This window comes from Chlamydomonas reinhardtii, chromosome 7, assembly GCF_000002595.2.
Source record: "Chlamydomonas reinhardtii strain CC-503 cw92 mt+ chromosome 7, whole genome shotgun sequence".
Lineage (NCBI taxonomy): Eukaryota > Viridiplantae > Chlorophyta > Chlorophyceae > Chlamydomonadales > Chlamydomonadaceae > Chlamydomonas > Chlamydomonas reinhardtii.
This window is the reverse complement of record NC_057010.1, coordinates 2,351,967-2,370,295: the sequence shown is the minus strand read 5'-3', so window position 1 is coordinate 2,370,295 and position 18,329 is coordinate 2,351,967. Positions and strand designations below refer to the sequence as shown.

Below are 18,329 nucleotides of genomic sequence, written 5' to 3'. Positions count from 1 at the left end.
CAATACAAGCGTGTGTCTAACTAGTGAAACCGACAGAAAATGCCACCAAACATCCCAGGCACCCTGACTGCAGAGTCGCTTCGACGAAAGCAAGGAGACCAGCTATGGAAGACTTCGGATCAAAAGGTTAGGTCACTGCGGCCGCGTGCAGGACGGGCGCCAAGGCCGCGTCGCACCGTCTTTGCGCTGGCCTGTTCTCGCTGGATGGCTTGCTGACATGCTGGAACATTTAATTAATACAGGCACAAAAAGAAGGGCCACATCATACAGTTTACTGGACGACGGGCGAGCGATATCAGGGCTCGTGGAAGGACAACAAGAAGCACGGTGCGCTCTCGCCTATGTGACATCGTCGTTACATAAGCAGTTTCGGGCGTGGGCCAGCATTCGGGTTCCAAATGCCATGCCATTTTCCAGCTGAACGCACACGCTGTTTGCTGTGCGTCTGCAGGCAAGGGCACGGTCATTTATAAGAACAGTGATAAGTATGAAGGCGACTGGGCGAACGACATGCGGCACGGGTTAGGGACGCTCTGGCTCTACCGCGACGGCAAGTACGTGGTGCGCTACAACGGCGAGTGGCGGGCCGACCAGCCCACGGTGCGTACACTGCGGCCAGAAGCTCTGAAGACTTACTTTGCGGGCGTGGTGTTATAGGGGGGAAGGGGCAGAGGTTACCGCAGGGGCGCTTGGGAAAGGGCCAGACGACGCGGGGCCTGCGCACACGCACATGCGGGCGCAGGAGCATGTTTCGGCTTGCTGCCGGGGGCAGGGGCGCACCCACTTGTCGCGAGGGGCTGCAGACATCAACACAGTGCTTGGACTCCTAGCCCTCCGTGCGCCCGGGCGCTCCGCCCCGCCTCGTCATACCACCTCTGCACCACCACACGCTCCAAACACACACGGACACGCCCACATGCCGTACACACGCACACGTTCAACCCACAGGGTCATGGCACGTTCTTTGCGGACAACGGCGACACGTACGAGGGCGAGTGGCTCAACGGGCGGCGGCACGGCAAGGGGCGGGCAGTGTACGGCGGGCGGCCGGTGGACGGCTTCGGTGGGGACGTGTATGAGGGCTACTTTGAGAACGACGTCAAGTGAGTGGCCGGGCGGGCGGTGGTGGCGGGTGGTGGTGGATGGCAGTTTAGGGAAGAGGAAGGCAGGGGTATAGGTCTACAGGAGCAAGGGGTGGGCGGGGGAAGGGGCGGAGGGGGTGGAGACGAGAGGGCGGCTGCGCAGGCACGGGCACAAATGAGAACTGGAAAGTCGGTGGGCAGAAGCAGCAATTTCAAACTGCGAAAGGGCGCTGGGTCAGCAGCGCACGCCTCACACCTACGCTGCACCGCCCCCCACCTCCCTCATCCCCATCACCCTCACCACCACCATTTCACGGACTCAAAGGAGTTAGTGGGGCCACATGGACTCGAACCCATGTAAATGCTCATGCTCACCATTTCACCACAGGTGCGGCCCTGGCACCATGATGTACGCCAACGGGGACGTGTACGAGGGGTTGTGGGCGGCGGACAAGAAGAACGGCACCGGCACCTACTTCTACATGAGCAAGGGAAAGCGCTTCGACGGCGTGTGGGCGGACGGGGCCATCAAGTGCGGCACCTACAGCGAGATACACGCGCCGCCGCCTGGCACGCCAGGTGTGTGCTGTGGCTCGGGGGCGGCGTTTCGGGAGGGTGGGGCGCTACTGGGGCTCCTGGTGGAGAGCAGGGCGTGCTTCCGAGCTGCTGCATCATGGGGGAGGTACCTGACTATCTGTCGCACACAATCACACTGTGTCCAGATCTGGATGAAGCCGGGTGAAACCGGGTGGAGCCGGGTGAACACGACGGTATCGTACTCGCGGGCTGCCTGACACTGCCTGCTGGCCGCTGCTGCACCCTCCCCTCCGCCTGCACAGGCGCGCTACCGCCCTGCGAGCTGCGCAACCCGGACAAGGTGCTGGCAGAGGCGACCATGGAGGCCTCGGAGGCGGCCACGGAGGCGGCGGCGCGGGGGCTGTAGCAGCAGAGGCGGCAGCAGCAGTTGCGGAGGAGGAGCAGCGGAGGAGGAGGAGCTGATGCCGGGGAGCTGGAGCCGGGGGCTGGAGTCGGGGGCTGGAGCTGGGGTTGCAGCTGGAGGGGGTTACATGGGATGGGGCGCTACTGGCGGTGTGTCCTGTCTATCCGCTGACAGGGGGGAGGGGGAGGGGAAGGCGCAGCAGTCTCAGGCGCCGGTGGCGGGTCGGGGTCAATGGAGAAGCACTCGCATCGGGGCTGGTGCATGCGTACATGCTGTGTCAACACGGCGTACCTGGCAGCGGGGCGTAGATAGTGGTATGCCCACGCGCCCGGGACCCTTAAACTCAATATTTGACTGAATTCAATCCTGATTGCGTAAAGGCGGGCCGGTAGGCCCGCTGCAGGAGTCTGTGATGTGCAGCAGGCAATCGCAGGAGTGTGCAGGGGCCCAGGCCCCTAGCAGCAACGACAGGCTGGAGAATGCGCCACTGTTCACGAAATTCAGTACGAACACCGTGGGTGTTTTGGGGCGGAGCCGTTGGGGCTGGGGGTGCCGCGAGGCAATTTGGCTGAGAGCGGAGGTCTGAAACGTGCAAGGAAATACTACGACTGTGGTTTTCCGCATGTACAAAGGCGCTTCTGACATATTTGAATCTCGCAGTATCCATTACAGCTTTCTGCGGGGTGAAAGACCGGGCTGCGAGGTCAGTGACATGTCACTGTCATGGGTGACACGAATGCACAAACATAAGTAAGGTCTAGTAATAGCGCTACAGAGCTTATAGGCATTGAATCTGGCAAGCTCATGAAAGAAGCAGGAGAGACGTTATAAGCTTGCTCATATCAACTTCATATTCCCTAGTGTAAGCTTGAAGTTTCTCCGTTGAAATCACCCTTGAAATGACAAGGTATCCATAGAAGTTCACGCGAGGCAGAAACGAGGTCATTTGAGAAACATAGAGGTTTGCACAGTCCCAGGGTCGGCGTTCGGGCGCACTTGGCGACTGAGGAGCTCCTTAATGAATGTAGAGGGAAGGTAGAGGGCTTGATATTAGCTTCCACATTGCGGCATGCCGCTTGCCAGGAGCTCAGGCAGGATGGGGGCGTGGTCGTTCAAGGAACACGCAGTGTAAGCGCAGTGATGCACCTTGAGATGTGTACCCGTTTGTTGTCAGGTGTTGAGAAGCTGGGGGCTTGGCAGAGGTGATTGGGTTGGGTTGGGGCCCCATCGAATCGTTGGGGTTCGTGCCCGTTACCCACAACCTTGCCCACAACCCGAATGCAAGCACCTCCGTGGACGACACCTTGGCAAGTCCGGCGATAGCTGCGAATTGATCGCCAAATTTGTCCATCACCAGACATAATGCCCCCAAGGCAATCGCTGCAATCAACTTAAAGTTGAACAGCTCCCTCAGTTCCCAGCTGCTCAGAGATTTGCAGGACTGCAACACTTCAGACGGTATGATAATGTCTGCAGGTCCCGCCCCTTACTTGGCGGTAACAGCGGAAGGTAGTTGGCGTTGAGGGCCTGCATTTGCACTGCTCTGTGCCCCTGTCACTTATGTGTGCTGACTGTTTGTTGAGCTGCATGCCCAGCAAGAAACAGCAACATCGAGGCGCGTGTGGCCGGTGGGGCAGTAACGGCTGACCAGGGGATGACCCTGTGGAGTGCCAATCACAACTTGTATCGTGGCACTGTTGTGTTGGTGCCCCGCCCGCCGGTGAATGCCCTGCAAGACAAACATTAAGGTGCATGGCCAGCGGCGCGTGTACCTGCGCTGAGTTCTGCACTGGCAACTCAACCGCAGGCTGCATGGTGACGCACAGTATGTGTATTACCGTGGGCTTTTGGCATGGGGGCCAATGGTCGTTTTGGCGTGGGGGCCCATGGTCATTCTGGTGTCGGGGCCGGCCGTGTGTGAGCTGCCGGAATGCCGACGTACTTATCGATGCCAGACACTGAATGAAGGGGCAGGGACCGTTGCGTTTCAAGCAGCCCCCCGAGTGATGGGTGGTGTTGATAAACACCGGTTTTGGGCAGTCGACTAGGCCTTCTTGGCCTTCTTGGCCCGGAACTCCTGGACACGGGCCCGCCCCTTGCAGTTTTTGCAGATGCCGCAGATGCACTTGATCTTGGCCGCCGAAATGGCGTCCTTGGTCGCCTGGGACCTCGGCTTGCCCTTGCCCTTGCCCTTCATGGCCGCCGAAATGGCGTCCTTGTGCGCCTTGGACAGCGGCTTGCCCTTGTGGGCCGCCGACAGGGCGTCCTTGTGCGCCTTGGTCCTCGGCGGCTTGGTGTTGCCCTTGTTGGCCGTGCCGTAGGTGTTGCCAAGGCTCGCCCTGGTGCTGGGCTTCAGTGCAGTCGGCCGCTTGATCTCAATGGCGGCCAGACTGAAGGGCTGCAGCCGCTCCACAGACTTGGCCACGATGGCGCCCACGATGTCGTCGTAGGTGAGGTCGGTGCGGTAAACCGACACCACCAGCACACACGTGTTGTCCTTCACCGGCGCCACACGGTGCTTGTTGGGCAGGGACCCGGTGGTCGGGTCCATGATGTAGGCGGCCTGGTATGGGATGCACCTCTCCTCCTCGCCAGCCATGCGGAGGCGGATGGAGCCCGTGGAGCCCTCGTCGCCGCCGACCTTCATCACGTAGCGGGCCTGGTAGCCCGCCTTCCTTCCCCTGGCACCATCACCGTGGGCGTAGTGCTGGCCGCCGGGAGCCGTCCAGATGAGGTACATGACGATGTTGCACTGTGGTAAAAAGAGGGGCGTCAGCGGCCCACCGAGTGCGAGCTGCTGCACGGCTCGACCCACGCGCCTCCTTGAAGACCTCGCGCACGGGCTCAAACGGCCCGCCCTCGCCAGTACGAAGGGTCGCGTAGTAGCGGGGGTTGTGCTCGCCGTTCCTGTCGGCGCGGGCCTCCCAAGCGAGCTGCGGCAGGAACGCCTCTACAACCTTGGTGTTCAGGGCCACCAGCTGCTTGGCAAGACACGCCAGTGACGACATGGTGTCTAGAGCGGTGTCTAGAGTCCTCAAGTGTAACACAACCTCGCTAAACCGGCTGACGGCTCCGCAAATACATCATGCCCTGACGGCGGGGCGGGCAGGCACTTATTGTTACAGTCGGACCGCGGACAGGGCGTGCGACCCCATGTCCCGCTGCTGGTCCTGATGCCGACGTGCCGTGGTGGTGAACGCACTCGTGCGACACCCCCCACCATGGCTGAAGTTCCTGCGCAAATCCTTTGCCAACCAGCGAATACCGTCAATTAACCAACCCCGCAACAACCATCAATTCCACAACCCGCTTGCCTCCGTGTTGTGCCATTCAGGGTGGCCAAAGCCATCCGCACACGTGCCTCGGCACCGATTTATCAGATCTCGGGGCGCCTTCTGCACTCCCGCCTGCTCTGTGCTATGAACTCAGATACACTCTCCAAATCTGTGTTTTGGGGGAGACCGGGTCTCTCTTTTGCGCACTACCGTATGCAATGCGGCGGCTCTGCAGCGCGCTCTACCGGTTACATCGCCACTCGCCACGTGCATGCCCATGATCCAGTTACCCAGTTACCCGCATAGTACCGTACCGTTTGAACCCCCGGCTACCCACAGCTTCAGAGGTCCTCATGACAGACTACAAATGTACACGAGGGAGTCACTGTTGCGCCTGATGGACCTGCGCCCACAGGCCGCCTTCGGCCTTCCTCAGATGTCCTGCCCGCCTGTACACGCCCGCCGGCCTGCAGCGCCGCCTGCGCGGCTTTGCCTCAAAGAAAAGGTAAAGACTTCTAGCTTGAATCGTGACCGTGTAATTTACCCTGCCCAGTCCGTACTACCCTGCCTGGTAGCATCTGAGGGTTTACCGCGGCGTTCACATTGTCACATCTAAACATCTTCATCTACACGGAACTTCACAGGGTATAAGATATGTCATGTGCGCCTGCACAGCTGTCAATGGGAACTCGCACGACCACGCCGCATGCAGCACGGGGTAATTGTAGCGTACACGCCGCAAATACACACGTGCACTTAGGGTTTAGGGGCTTCTGGCCCGCTTCTGCATTCACATACAATCAGCAGCACGATTCCTCATAAGCAAAAGGGAATGTTTCTGGAAGGGACCACTACGTTCGTCAATGCGGTAATGCACTTATGCGTGGGCCTAGCAACAGACCCCCGTGCATAGCAACCATGGCACGGTGGGAATGAACTGAAATAGTCGCACCCAACCAAACTTCGGGCGCCCGACACGAAACCGCAAGGCGGCAATGCGCCGCCTGCCGCCTGCCGCCGCCGCCGCGCCCGTGCCGCCATCCAGCGACAACATGATACATCCATCACGCGCTCATGCCACATGAACCTCTTCCGACTTCTTTCCCATGCGGATCAACCATACGGTACATATGTGCGCCTGCTTTCATCATACACGTTGGCTCTGCACATGTTCTTTCCTTCCCTGTTGGGTTGCTGAGATAGACAGCCGATTACTGGCTGTGACGCTACACATTTGGAGCCTACGGGGCCGCAGCGCAGCCAGAACCATACAAAGCCTATCTTACAAGATGCAGCCACACTACGACCGTAATATGATCCTGATTACCTCTTTGACCTGACGCTCTCAGCGACCCCACAGCTCATCACACTGTCACTTCCCCGATCGACGCCCTCTCCCATCCATCCACCTAGCGCTGTCGGCCGCTGCCCACGGGCGCCAGGCCCAGAGCCCTCAGCGCCGCCGCCACCGAGTCTTCCGTGAGCACCGCATCCTCGGGGTATTCGGACAGCTCATCAACCGCCGCCTCCCCACCACCCGCCGCCCCACCTACAGCCTTGTTGCCGCCACTGCCGCCGCCGCCGCTCGCCACGCGGCTCAGCGTGCGCAGCAGCAGCCGGCTCCAGCCGTCGCCTCCTGCTGCTACTGCCGCTGTGGCTGCTGCAGCCTCCGCCGTCGTTGGGTGCTGGCCGTGTGGCCGCTTGGCTGATGTGCTGCTATCTCCGCCACCTGCCAGTTCTGCCCCAGGAATGTGGTGGGCCCAGACAGCGGCAGGCAGCAAAGGCATAGGAGAGCGCAGGCCCGAAGCAGCTGTAGCCGCCGCGAGGGCGCCGCCGGAGGCGTCGGGGCCGCCGTTGCTACTGCCGCCAATTGCCGCCACCAGGGCCCACTCCTCCAGGCTGAGGGCCCGGGCCGCCGCTGCTACAGCCACGGCTGCAGCCGCTGCTACTGCCGCCTCGCTCTCGGGCACCTTGGCTGGGCCGGCGGCGGCTGTAGCAGCGGCGTTGGCGGGGGCGCCGCTGCTGGCTTGGTCGGAGGGCGGCGGAGAGGCGTCGCCTGCCGTGATGGTGGCAGTAGCAGCGGCGCCGCTGGCGCGCTCGGCAGCGGCGGTGCTGCTACTGCCGAAGCTGCTGGTGCTATTGCGGCAGTAGCGCCTGCTGCCCACCTCCAGCGCAGTGACGCCGCTGCTACTGCCGCCATCTGCCAAATTCCCCGCCGCCGCTGCTGACGCCGCAGTAGCAGCCACTCCTCCCACACTGGCCACGCTGTCGTACCCGTACAACGCCGCGGCCGCGTCGCTGCCGCTACTGCCGAACAGGCTGCTGGGCGGCTGTAGCTGCAGCAGCAGCTGCCGCTGCTCCTCCTGCGACAGCTTCGACAGGAGTACTGACAGGTCCAGACTGCCACTGCCGCCATCGCTGGCGACGCCGCCAAAGTACCTGTTATCAGCTGTAGCACCCATCATGCTACTGCCAAACATGGCCGCGCCTGCGCCCGGCATGCCGAATGGAGAGACGCCGCCGCCGCCACCACCGCCGAAAGAGTGCTGGGCGTACGGCGGCGGCGGCAACGCGCCGCCGCCAAACACTGGCGACGGCGGGTGCGGCGGCGTCGCCGGCGGCTGCAGGTGCTGCAGGTGCACGTGGGGGGACAGGGGGTAGCTGCTACTGCCGAGGTGCTGCTGTAGCTGTAGCTGTAGCTGCTGGTAGTGTTCGTCTTGCTGGTGGTTCGGGTCCTGCTGTTGGCGTTGCAGCTGCTGCTGCAGGTGCAGCTGGCCGGGGTCGGGCGTCATCTCCTGCACAGCGCGATAAGAGGTGAACGGTGGACGGTGGGTGGGCGGACGGCGGCACCTAAAGCAGCTTCAAACCAGCTACGGCATCACGTAGGGCTCGAGAAAGCTTGACTTTACCCCGCTCCCCAAACCTGATGACTCTACCTGGATGGGGAAAAGGACAACCCACACTAACATGGCCCCTTCCCCCAATCCCTCTTTCCTCCCCCGCTTTTGCTGTGGTATAGTTAAGGCTGGTAATCACAACCCCTCCCTCCAATCCCTCCCCTCCCCACCTGCAGTCTGGCTAGCAGTGCGGCCATGCCTGGGTGGTGGCTGGCGGCACAGCGCGCGGACAGCTCGGGGATGGCGGGCAGCAGCGCCGCAGCCAGCCGGGCGGCCTGGCCGGGACTGCACACCTGTTTGTCACACGTACAGGGGGAGTGGGTGTGGGGGAGTGGGTGGCTGTGTGGTGTGTGGTGTGGGGGGTTGTCGTCCGGTGCGTTGTGGGACACGTATGTGGGGTAGGTCGTGTGGTTGCCGCGGCCTTGGGCTGCCCTTTGGGGCGCGTGGCGGTGGCAACGCATGCGGCGTTCTGCGCGCCGCTCACCCACCCGCCCCGTTGGGCCCATCAATTGATTGGCACGAACCTGGAAGCAGCGCTGCAGCACGTAATTCCCAAAGGGATCGCACGCCAGCCGCAGAGCCCGGCTGCAGCTACTGCTGCCGCTGCCACTGCCGCTCCCGCCGCCACTGACGCCGCCCCCTCCTCCTCCACTCCCAACACCCGCAGCCGCAGCCGCAATGGCGCCCGCAGCCGCGCCGCCGCCGCCCTCTCCGCCGCCAATCTCAAACGGCCAGCCGCCGGCGCCGCCGTTACTGCCGTACGGGCTGCCGGATCCAACGGAACAACCGCCGCCGCCACCGGCGGTGGTTGGTCCCAGCAGCGCCGCCAGCAGTACCTCGCGGTCGCCCTCGCTGCCGTACTTGAGTACGGCCTCCAGTACGGGGCTGCCGTGGCGGCAGCACGCCAGCCGTACGGCATGCGGCGCCAGGGCCGCCGCCAGTGCGGAACGCACGTGCGGCGCCGCCACCTGTGGGTTGGGTTTCGGTAGGAAGAAAGCATCGAAGGTGTGGTGGTGGCGGGGGCAGTGCTGCAGTCACCGCACAATCTAGCTGCTAATACAATACCCTACGGTAGGTACGGCATCATCAGCACCAACTACCTCAGGTACCCAGGCGCCGCACCTGCGCCAGCGTTTGCATCACGTAATTGCCGTACTCGTGACCGCCCAGCTGCGGCGCGTCCTGAAGGGGGGGAGGTGGAGGGAGGGGGTGGGGTGTCGGGAAAGGGGGCGGCAGATGCAAGGGGTATGTAGGTCAAGGGCCAGCACGTGCCCATACACCTGCATGGTGCACACACACGCGCCCGGCGGACCGTCCATTATCGTCCATGGCAATGGCCCCCATCCCAAAGCGCCAGCTAGCACGGTGGTGCGAGAGCCGCTGCCGTTGCTGGGTGGGGGCAGCGACAGCGGCCCGCGGCCGCCTCCCCCCACCTGCAGCAGGTCCCTGTCCTCAACCCTACTTCGCTCGGCCCGGGCTTGTGCCCCTATACCCCACCCCTTCCCCCCACACCCCTTTACCCCACCTATTCCCCACCCCCCAAACACCCCCCACACGCCCCTTCTCCAGCCTCACCTGCAGTAGGTCTCTGGCGATGACCTCCCAGCGCTCGGGCTCGCTGGTGGTCTGCAGCAGCGACTGCACCAGTCGGCAGCCGTAGGGGTGGCGCGCCAGGGCAGGCAGCGCAGACTGCGGGGGGGGGGATGTTTGTACACAAGGGGGGAGAGGGTGGGGTAGGGATGGGGCGGTTGGCAGTGGGGAAGGGTGGATGGGTGTGGGGATGGGTGTGGGGGATGGGTGTGGGAAAAGGGTGTGGGGAAGGGGTGTGGGAGGGGTGTATGCTGTGACACGATGGGTGGGGGGCGCTTGGGCCGCAGCTCACGCGCTCGACCACCACCAAATCCACGTTTCGCCAGTTCCCCCCGGCCGTTGCTTCCACAACGCCGCCTCCCCCCCTCCCCCTTCTTCACCCCCTCCCCCCCGAGCTCCCCACCTTCCTCCACCCCTCCTCCATCCCCCCACACACACACCTGCAGTGTGTCCACCAGGAATGTCTGGCGGCTGTGGGGCACGTGGTGCAGCGCCGCCCGCAACACGTGATGCGCGCACTGGGGGGAAAGGGGGAGGGGGGAGAGGAAGGAGGGGAGAGGAGAGGAGAGGAGAGGAGGGGGGTTGTTCAAACATTGGGAACAGTATCGTGGGCGGGAGATGATTGGGGAGAGAGGTTATTGCATTCCAACTCCAGTGGGGGGAGGGAGGGAGGGAGGGGCGGCACATGCGTGTGCATTGTGGAGGTTGTGAGGGCGGATGAGGAGTGAACGATACAACGGAGGCTGCTGAAGGGTTGGCAGGAGGCATCAGCATTGTGGGGCCAAGGAGCTGGGTTGACTGGCACGGCCCTGCGTGAGCGCGTCACGGGTCAGGGGGCAACGCGCGCCCCGTGCCATCACCACCACCACCGCCGCCGGCCCCACCCCGCACCTTGTCCCGCACGCAGCGCATGACTGTGCCGTCCAGCTCCGCCACCGCCGCCGCCGCCTGAGGCTCAGGCACCACCTGCGCAGTGCGGTGCGGTGCGGTGCGGTGCGGTGCGGTGCGGTGCGGTTCGGTTCGGGTGCGGTGGGGGTGACGGGTGTATGTGGCGCAGCTCGGCGCCGAGACCGCACGAGATGAACGACGGATACAATCACAGCGATGATAGACTCAAGACGCACTGCACCACGGGGCAAACACAAGCAGCAAACCCTGGAACACACACACACACACAACAACACAAACACACACACACACACACACACACACGCTGCTCGGTATTTGGTAGGTATCCGTTAAGTAACCCCGGCGCCGCTTGGGCGGGCTTCGTTTTGTTGTTTCTTTGTATCACACACACATACGCACACATTACACACACACACACACACACACACACACACACACGCACACACACACTCACCTCCAGCAGCTTCTGCACCACCCGGCAGCCGTACGGGTCGAACGACAGCTCCCGGATGCGGCCGGACAGCGCACCGCACAGCCGCAGCTTGTGGCGGGCGCCGCCAACCGCCATCAACTGCTGCAGCACGTAGTTGCCGTACGGGTGGCAGGAGGTGTCGTACACTGACGGCAGCAGCTCGTCCAGGCAGCGGCCCACCTGCTGGCGCACAGCACACAGGAAGGCACAGCAGGCACAGGAACACGTGTGTGCGTGTTATTAAAGAGCACAAAGAACACAACGTGCAAAGACTGTGTGTGTGTGGTATGTACGCTAGAGTGCGCAACAGGACACACTGCAACTTAGGGTGGGGCCCGGAAGGGACGTAGGAGACAGTATCCCGCGTCCCCGAACCACACTAGCACCCCCACCTCGCGCCTCGCTGTGAGCTGACTCTGGCGCATTTCTCTCACACCACCCAACCTGCAGCCCCGCCCACCCGCCCCCGCCCGCAGCCCCCCACTCCCACTCCCACCTGCTCGCTGGCGGCACTGCCCAACAGCCTCTGCACCACCCGACTGCCCTGCTGGTCGCAGCTCAGGGCCGTCAACCGCCCAAACAGCGACTCCAGCCGTACACAGCCGCCGCCGCCGCCGCCGACACCCATGCCGCCGCCAGCGCCGCCGCTGCCGCAGCTGCCGCCGCCGCTGACGCCAAAGCCGCCGCCGCCGCCACCACTGATACCCTTCACACCGCCACCAGTGTACAGGCTGTGCCCGTTGCCGCTGCGGCCTCCGCCGCCGCCGCCGCCACCGAAACCGCCGCCGCCGTCTGCGCCGCCAAGACTGCCGAAGGGCCCGATGGTGCCGCCGCCGCCGGCAGGCGCCGAGTTGCCCCACGCCAGCAGCCGCGACGGCGGCGACGGCGGCGTGGCGCCAAAGGCCTGGAAACCGCCGCCGCCGCCACCAACGCCACCGCCGCCACTGGTGTAAGACATGGGCGGCGTGCCGTACGGCGAGATGTCGTACGGGCCGCCGCCACCGAGGCCCATCGGCAGCAGCAGGTCGCCGCCGCCACCAGCCGCGCCGCCGGCTGTAGCACTGGCGCCGCCGGCGCCAGTGCGGCTGTAACCACCGCCGGCGCCGAAGAGGCCCAGGCCTTCGGGCACAGAGGCAAAGGCGGGCAGGAAACCGCCAAAACCGCCTTCGCCGCCGCCGTAACTGCCGCCCTCCAGCACCAGAGAGTCGTACGACATCTGGTACGGCAGTGCGGCATGGCCGCCGCCGCCATAACCGCCGCCGTACACTGACGATGACATGGGGTTGCTGCCGATGACTGACGGCGGCTGGGTGTGCGGCTGCGGCGACATGTGCTCGCGCTGGCTGCCGTCGAAGCGCAGCAGGCCCGACGGCGGCGGCGAGTGCGAGCGCGGCGGCGGCTGGTCGGCAACATCAGCAGCAGTCTCGGCGGCAGCGTCAGCCGCCGCCGCCGCTGCCGCCGCCGCCGCCGCCGCCGCTGTGGCGAAGGCGTCAGGACATGGCAGCGGCCCCTCATCGCTGCGCCGGCTTGCGCTGCCGCCACTGCCGCCGCCGCCGTTGTCGCCGCTACCCAGCTCAGACGCTGTCCCGGCAGTAGCACCACCACCAACACCGCCGTCTGCAGTAATGGCGGCGGTGGCAGTAGCAGCCTCCTCCTCTTCGGGAGCAGGGCCGCCAAAGCCGTCGCCGCCGGCACCGGTGCGCTGACTGAAGAACCGAGTGAGCATGCGGCCCGCGGGGCTCAGGCCCGCTGCGCCGCCGCCTGTGCCGCCATTATCAACGCCGCGGTTGTTGGGCTGCTGATCACCGGACTGATGGTGGTGGTTGGGGTGGTTGGGGTGCCGCCCCGCCGCCGGCAATGCCTCAGCCGCGTAGTGTTGTGGCGGCGGCGGCGGCGGTGGAGGTGGCGGCGGCAGCGAAAGGTGCCGGGGGTCGGGTGACAGTGGATGCTGCTGTAGCAGGTAGTGCTGCTGCTGCTGCTGCTGCTGCTGCCACGGCGGCGGACGGCTGTAGCTCTCACCGCCAACACCGCCGCCGCCACCGGCGCCGCTGTAGCCGCCAAAGAGGTTGGTTGGCGGCTGAAGGTGGTTGTGATGGTGGTGGTTGTGGCGGTTGGTGCTGCGGTTGTCGGCTACCGGTCCCGGCACGATGCCCTGCATGGCCTCGATCTCCAACAGGTGCCGCTGTCGCCACTCGTCCAGTGACGTCCAGCAGGGGCCGCCACCGCCGCCGCCGAGGTGGTTGTGGTGGTTGGGATTGCCGTTGTAACCGTTATGGCCGCCGCGAGCCAGCAGAGGGCTGCCGCCGTAGTGCAGCGGGTGGTGCAGGTGGTGAGGCGGCGGCGGCGGCTGGGGTTGTGGGAGGGTGTGGGACTGGAAGGGCGGTGCGTGCTGCTGCGGGGCTGCAGCGGGGAACGGCGGGTAGCCGGCGGCATGGGGGCTCAACAGCTGCAGCTGTTGCTGCGGTAACATCAGTGGCGGCGGTGGCGGTGGAGGCGACATGTCCGCCGCCGCCGCCGCCGCCGCCGCCGCCGCCAGCTCCGCCGCCAGCGCCTCCGCGTGTGCGTCGCACATGCGGCTGTAGTAGCGCTGGAACTGACCCGGGGCCAGCAGCGCGGCGGCGGCGGCCGTGATGCCGCCTGGAGGCGTCGCGGGCGCCGCACCCGCTGCCGCCGCTTCTGGCGGCGTCGCTGCTCCGGCTGCGGCTTTGGCGACGGCGGTGTGGGCGTTGGTGTGGGCGTTGACGTCGAGGTTTGCGGAGGGCACAGCCGGCTCAGCGGGTACGGGCACCTCCCCCTCGGACTGTGACACGGCCGCCGCCGTGGCTCCGCTGCTACTGCCACCGTCGCTGCGTCCGCTACAGCCTTCACCAGCAGGCTGCGCTGATGCGACCGCCGCCCCCGGCTGCTGCTGGGGCTGCTGCTGGTGGGCTGTAGCAGGGCCAGCAGGGGGCTGTAGCTGCTGGGCAAGCGCCAGCGGTGCGGCCGAATCGGACGGGCTCGGCGGCGCCTGCTGGACACCGCTGTAGCTACTGCCGCCGCCGCCGCCATCCTCACCGCTGCAGCTGTTCGTCGCCGCCGTGCGCTCTCCAGGCGCGGGCGACACAGGGGGCGTTTGGGGCCGCGGCGGCGACGGCGGCGCACGTGTGGGCGTTGGCACGGGGCTGGGCGGTGAGGGCAGGCGCTGCAGCCGCTCGGCTACTGGCTGCTGCTGAGGCTGAGGTGGGTCTGGCCCTGCTGTTGGCGACTGGGGCGGAGGCGCCATCGTGGTTATGGTGGCGGCTGTAGCAGAGCCCGCTGAGGGCGGCAGCTCCAGTTGCGCGGCCAGCGGCAGTAGCAGGTGGCGGAGGGCTCTGGCCGCGTCCGGCGCCGAGCCCGCGCTGCCGTTGTTGTTGTTGTTGTTGTTGGCGCTGCTACTGCCGTCCGCTGCCAGCCTTTTGCGCGGGCTGCTGCCGCCGTTGGTTTGGTCGCCGTCGCTGCCGCTGGAGTTGGCGGTGACGGTGCAGGCGCAAACGTACGCGGCCGCGTCGCTCTCGGCCGCTGCTGCTGCTTGAACCGCCGCCGCTGCTACTGCCGTTGGTGGCGTCGATGCGGTCTGCTTGGTTACTGCTGCTACTGCTGCTGCACCGCCGTGGCAACACCTGCTCGTCTCCCGCGCGGGCGTTTCCTCGGAGCCACTGCAGCAGCTAGAGCCGAGCCCAAACGCTATGCCAGCCTCCAACATCTAAAGGTGGTTGTTGTTGTTCGCGTTTGCACCTTTCTTGCTGGCTTGAACTAGGTTTGTCCCTGCGGTGCAGCATGGGCGGTGCAAGGACGTCATAGTCAAAATAGACAAGCGGAGGGGCGGGGAAAACCCCATGTTGGAACGCGGGCGCTCGCTCGTGCCGGACCCGCCCGCTCGGACCAATCGAGAAAGACCGCCCTCGGCGGGTTTCGAAACCGAACAACCCTCAACCGAAGCATTAACGCGCGCACAGCTATACAAGGTTGTCAAGCGCGGGACATCAGCTAATCACTCTATCTCTCGAGCGCAGCAAGCCCGGCGGCGCGGTGGGTCTGTCAGGCTCACCTCGGAGAGGGCGAGGCAGCGGCGGGGAAGTGGCGCCCGGCCTGCCTCGGCCCCGAGACACTGGTGCGGCGCTAGCGGGCCGCGGCGCTAGCGGCACCCACGACAGCAGCCGCAGCGCTGGATTGCGCCATTCACCAGTGGAAACACCAGCTCGCCGGCGAAAGAAGCGTAACGCACGAAAGGGCGGCCTCGAGGGAAAGCGTGTCGCGCGATGTCGGCGGCCAGCTGCTGCTGCAAGAGCATCAACAGGGATTTATGCTGCCGTCAATGCTTACTTTTGGCGCATTGGCGTGCAGCACTTCAATTTTACCGTGTTCGTTCCTGCATCTCGCTAAGACGCCAATCCGCCGCCTCGCGGGAAGGCGTGACCGGCTCATGACTCCCGGCCCCCTCGGACGCCACACACACGCCCACACCGCCACGTCGGCTGGAGGCTACGACCCCCACAACGCGTCCGCCCCCCCCCTTCGTGGCATAGTGTGTTCTTCATCCTAACGCGGCCTGCAAATGCTTTCTACTTAGTTGCCAACGTCCCCACTGCCCGCCGCCCACCGCAGCCTCAGTCGCGCACACCACCTGTGCGCGCACCACGCGACATCAACATGCATGAGTTCTCTCTTCCAATGCAATCGACCAAACGACTCTACGCCCGGCGCTCTCCCTGTCGCCCCCCCAACAGCGCCCCTCCCCCCTCCCCCTCCGCCTCCTCCTCCGCCAGCGTGTGCCCATGCCCCATGTACACACCCGCGTTCACGCCCTGACACGCCGGCGGCAGCAACTCCGTCAGCTCCTCCGCCTCCGGCGCCGCCGCCGCCGGGCGGGCCTGCGCCTGCCCCTCCGCATGCGCCGCCGCCCCATCCGCCCCACGCGCCACCGCCACCGCCGCAGCCGGCGGCATGGGCGCAATGGGCAGTGCCTGCCACCGCGGCGTGTTGCCGTGGGTCACGCCCAGCCCGTGCCCCAGCGCCGCCGCCGCACTGCTCAGCATACCCGCCACGCCGCCGCCGGCCCCCGCACCGCCCGCACCGCCCGCCACCGCGGCGGCGGCGGCAGCCCCGTGCGGCCCCTCGGCCGGCTGCTCCCGACCCAACACACCGCCCGGCGGCGGCGGCGCCGCAGCTGCCGCTGGCATGAGACCCACGGGTGCGCTCAGGCGCCGCATCTGACCGCCGCCGCCGCCATGGCCACCGCCGCCGCTGCCGCGTGGGGATGTGGCCTCAATGGCCAGGTCCTGCATCCGGGCCGCCGCCGTGCGTGCCCAGCGGGAGGTTACGGTCGGTGGGTGACAGTGAGGGTGCGGCGGTGCGGGGAGGCCTTTCGATAAGCCTGCTGTTTCGTTACGCCCATGAGTGGACAGGACGCGAGCTTTCTTGCTGGCTGAATGATGCGCTAATGCCGCTAAAATATTTTTGAGTGGTGTCCGCCAGCACCGTCGTACACACGCACCTCGTCACCCAGGAGTGGAACATCGCCACCATCCAAACCGCCGCCGCCGCCGCCGCCACCCCAGCCCCAGCCCCAGGTCCGGCCGCCAGCCGCCGGCTGGGTCGCCCTGGCCTCCGCCGCCGCCGCCTCCTCCCGCCGGGGGCCGCCCCGCTGGGTCCCGGCGCCGAGGGGCTCTGAGGCGCCGCCGCCGCCGCCGCCGCCACTGCTGTCGAGGAATGATTGATGTACAGGGTGAAGTGTTCATCGCGTGAGCATCGAGCGGCAGCAGTGTTGCCGCGCTACTGGAGCGTTGAGAGCGCGTGACTGCTGTGGTTGCATGTATGTGTTCGCGTGTGTGTATGTGTGTGTGTGTGTTTCTGTGTGCGCGCGCGTGTGTGTGTGTGTGTGTGTGATGCATGTGTGATGCAGCCGCTCACCGAGATCTATTGCCAACATCACCACAGCTTCTTAACACACTGCACCCAGTCACTGGCCGTACAACACGTACGGCAGGCCTACCCGAGGGAGCCGCGGCGGGGCGGCAGCTCCGGCGGCTGGTGCGGCTGCCGCGGCGGGCGGTGCGGGTGGCGTGTGGGGCTGAGGCCGTAGCCCAGGGCGGCACCCAGGGCGGTGCCCACACCCGCCGCGCCCACCACGGCGGCCGACGCGGCGGTGAGGCTGAGGCCCGCAATGCCGGCCGCCACGGAACCTGCCGGACCGGGCAGGCAGGCAGGAGGGAGCGGGCGAGCGGGTGCGCGAGCAAGTGAACGGGCCGCGGCTTGTTGTTTGAAGCAGGTGTGAGGCTGCGCGTGTGTCGGAAGATTTGCACTTCCAAAGCACTCCATACCCCATGACCGCCACCACCAGCACATTCACCGGCACCCCACCATCCCGCCATCCCATCAACCCTCCACCCATGCGCCCCTTCTTTCTCCCCGGGCCCCCACCCTTTACTTTGGGCTGGTATCTTCACCCCTCCCGCCCCTCCCCCCCATGGCTCACCCAGCACGCCTCCAGCCAGTGAGCCCAGTGTGCCCGCGGCGTCCACCGGCCCAGTCACCTCGTACTCCCCACCCGCGCCGTGCAGCCCACCCAGCGCCGCCACTGCCGCCTCGTGAGACGCCGCCGCCGCCGCTTCCTCCTCCGCCGCCTCCCTAGCCTCCTCCGCTTCCTGCTTCTGCCGCTGCTGCTCCTGCTGGCCCTGCCGCCACGTCAGCTGCTCACCACCCGGCGCTCCCGCGTCAGCAGCAGCAGCAGTAGGAGCAGCCGCTGCGCGGCCGCGGCCAGCAGCAGCCGCGTCGGTGCCGAGATGACAGGTTTCGGTGTCGATGTCGGGACCCGCGCTGCTGCTGGGTTCCTGCTCGGCGCCTGAACCGGGGCCGCCGCGGACGGTCGGCGACGCGGCGGCCTGAGTCTCGAAGTAGACAGGTAGCGGCGGGCTGCTAACGCTGCCGGGCCCCGAAGTACCTTCCGGTGCCGACATGGCTTGAACTTGCTCGGTTCAAATGAAGGTGCTGCTGCTGCGGTGTATTGTTGCTGCTCAGAATAGGGAGTTTTACAGAGCCCGGCCTCGTTCTTGGTTTCTGCCCCTTGACCCGCGGGATCTTCGTAGCTACGATCGGCTGGCTGTTGCAACCAAGTCCGGAGGGAGCTATCCCTGGAGCTATTGCCAC

At 65.6% G+C, this 18,329-nt stretch overlaps 4 protein-coding genes across 4 annotated transcripts; 1 reads left to right on the top strand and 3 right to left on the bottom strand.

Moving 5' to 3' along the window:
• The first annotated feature begins 12 nt into the window (after positions 1-12).
• CHLRE_07g328350v5 (uncharacterized protein) lies at positions 13-3,258 on the top strand. Its single transcript, XM_001690409.2, has 6 exons — positions 13-126; positions 243-327; positions 452-600; positions 949-1,103; positions 1,471-1,661; positions 1,922-3,258. Exons 1-6 carry the CDS (start codon positions 40-42, stop codon positions 2,023-2,025), a joined length of 771 nt encoding a protein of 256 aa, XP_001690461.2. The 5' UTR covers positions 13-39; the 3' UTR covers positions 2,026-3,258.
• Positions 3,259-4,040: 782 nt separating this feature from the next.
• Positions 4,041-5,072, bottom strand: CHLRE_07g328300v5 (uncharacterized protein). Its single transcript, XM_043064140.1, has 2 exons — positions 4,842-5,072; positions 4,041-4,774 (listed from the first exon to the last, which is right to left on the bottom strand). Exons 1-2 carry the CDS (start codon positions 5,028-5,030, stop codon positions 4,067-4,069), a joined length of 897 nt encoding a protein of 298 aa, XP_042922708.1. The 5' UTR covers positions 5,031-5,072; the 3' UTR covers positions 4,041-4,066.
• A 57-nt stretch (positions 5,073-5,129) lies between these two features.
• On the bottom strand, positions 5,130-14,982 carry CHLRE_07g328250v5 (uncharacterized protein). Its single transcript, XM_043064139.1, has 9 exons — positions 11,662-14,982; positions 11,148-11,345; positions 10,676-10,750; positions 10,225-10,302; positions 9,770-9,883; positions 9,317-9,376; positions 8,719-9,162; positions 8,365-8,487; positions 5,130-8,092 (listed from the first exon to the last, which is right to left on the bottom strand). The coding sequence occupies exons 1-9, from the start codon at positions 14,884-14,886 to the stop codon at positions 6,707-6,709; spliced, it is 5,703 nt and encodes a 1,900-aa protein (XP_042922707.1). The 5' UTR covers positions 14,887-14,982; the 3' UTR covers positions 5,130-6,706.
• A 488-nt stretch (positions 14,983-15,470) lies between these two features.
• On the bottom strand, positions 15,471-18,262 carry CHLRE_07g328226v5 (uncharacterized protein). Its single transcript, XM_043064138.1, has 4 exons — positions 17,659-18,262; positions 17,176-17,365; positions 16,678-16,882; positions 15,471-16,462 (listed from the first exon to the last, which is right to left on the bottom strand). The coding sequence occupies exons 1-4, from the start codon at positions 18,137-18,139 to the stop codon at positions 15,875-15,877; spliced, it is 1,464 nt and encodes a 487-aa protein (XP_042922706.1). The 5' UTR covers positions 18,140-18,262; the 3' UTR covers positions 15,471-15,874.
• Between the last annotated feature and the right edge of the window lie 67 nt (positions 18,263-18,329).